This window comes from Amphimedon queenslandica, unplaced genomic scaffold (genome assembly GCF_000090795.2).
Source record: "Amphimedon queenslandica unplaced genomic scaffold, v1.1 AMPQUscaffold_12120, whole genome shotgun sequence".
Classification (NCBI taxonomy): Eukaryota; Metazoa; Porifera; class Demospongiae; order Haplosclerida; family Niphatidae; genus Amphimedon; species Amphimedon queenslandica.
In genome coordinates, this window is record NW_003547641.1 from 6,838 (window position 1) to 8,815 (window position 1,978).

At 35.2% G+C, this 1,978-nt stretch overlaps 1 protein-coding gene across 1 annotated transcript; it reads left to right on the forward strand.

Moving 5' to 3' along the window:
* The first annotated feature begins 71 nt into the window (after positions 1-71).
* LOC105314970 (beta-1,4-galactosyltransferase galt-1-like) lies at positions 72-1,951 on the forward strand. The gene is made up of 3 exons (XM_011409439.2): positions 72-222; positions 1,026-1,097; positions 1,152-1,951. The coding sequence occupies exon 3, from the start codon at positions 1,304-1,306 to the stop codon at positions 1,949-1,951; it is 648 nt and encodes a 215-aa protein (XP_011407741.1). The 5' UTR covers positions 72-222; positions 1,026-1,097; positions 1,152-1,303.
* Positions 1,952-1,978: the final 27 nt, after the last annotated feature.

Consider the following 1,978-nt stretch of genomic DNA (forward strand, 5'->3'; position numbering starts at 1 on the left):
TAATGATAATCAGTAATAATAATAAAAGTGCCAAGACTAACATTTACTGGCTTCTTCTTAACCATTTTAAAGGTGTTTCATAGTTCAGTTGTGACTAAAGACGATGCCTCCTTAGTGCAGCATGTTGATAATGAGCAGTCTTCTACTCAAGAGACACTGGTGGAACCAGTTGCTTCACGTCCCACCATTACTCCCAGAAAAGACACTGACAATAATATACCAGTGAGTTGCATGTATATAGCAGCAACTGCATGGTGCTGGGTAGCCATTTACAGTATAAGCACAGATGTTAAAAATGGATTTATTAATTTCACTGATTAAAATAATGAAAAAATACAATTTAATATACGTTATGCATTGTGTTGATAAACTTCAGTAAGCCCTCCATACACCAAGCATGCATGTTGGTTGCTATAGCAACATTTGTTGTTACTTTGATTTTTAATGAACATGTTGCTAAGAATAGAAATCAGTTCTATTTTGCAACAAGTTGCTCAAAAAATCAAAGTAACCACAAATGTTGCCTAGATAGAGGGCTATGATGCATGTACAGTACAGTACAGTAGTTATGATGACATAAAGCTAGTTACGATATTGCATTTAGGGCTAGGCAAATTAGGCTAGCATAATTTAATTTGGAGCATAATAGGGCAAGTTATTATGCTGGCATAATGGGAGCATAATGGGTCAAAATTTCTGGCACTATATCCCTGACCACAGGATTTCAATTCAATATAGCAAGTGGTACAAGTCAGTACTAGTACAAAAACCCAACTGCTTAATACCGAACTTTCTACACAACATAAGAACATGTATATGTATCAGAAAATGTAATAAAAATATACAATTCTCTCCTTTTCTATTTTGGCAAAATTTGGCTCATGACCCTGTACTATAGTACAGGGACTTTGATTTGATTTTGGAGCAACTTTAAAATCCTATATGAAACCCTTGGTTAATTAATAATTAATTAATATTTATATTCATTTATTAAATAATAATTTGTTTTCAATTGCTATATGTAGGCTTACAAGAAAGCATTTCAACATCCAAAGAATTACGAAGAGCTGTGGATACTAATATCAACTGATTACATAGTAACTAAAAATGAAACATCTAATAATAGTAACACTGTATTATTCTATTTATAGGTTAGGAGACTTGGTTATATTGACTTGAGACAAGACAAAAATACAACCATACGACTAATAGCAATGCAAGATAAAAGAAAGACCCCACCTAAGCCGCTTTTCATGAATGTACATTATTCTGATTCTAAACCTACTGCATGTCTCCCCACTAAATGGGACTATGGGGCACTAGGGGTCAGGATAACTACGAAGTTTATCTGGTAAAGACCGAGGTATTGAAGCCTGATCAGTATCAATCAGTATCTCACATCACAGTATCAACTAATAAAGACTGTAGCAGTGAGAGTGGTGTTATCCCCATACAAACCATTAAACCCAAGGAGTATGATTATAATTTTGGTGTTTGTATTCATAAAGGGATTGGACCTGATTTCAAGCCTAAGGTACTCCTGGATTATGTGAAGATGCACTTGGCAGTAGGAGCTGAAATAATAACAATATACATACAGACTGGGGCAGAAGGAGTCTATGATATATTACTACCATACATTAATAAAGGAACTGTTGAAGTATTGGACTGGAAGCTAGAGCCCAACATTACTAATGGAGGCTCCCATCATTACGGACAGACTGGGATAATAACTGAATGTCTTTGGCGTAATATATATCGAGTGAAGTACTTGGGTATGAATGATGCTGATGAGTTCTTTATTCCGGTACAACATAAGACAATATCGGAGCTGATGTCTGATATTGATAAAGCTCCTACTGCAGCTTTTAGTTTTCAGAATTTCATGATGAAAGGGAATGAGATGCTGCCAAAAGTAGCTAAAGCGTTGAGTTCAAACAGACTGTTCTGAGATAAAGAATGACTCCCTTCCTGTTTA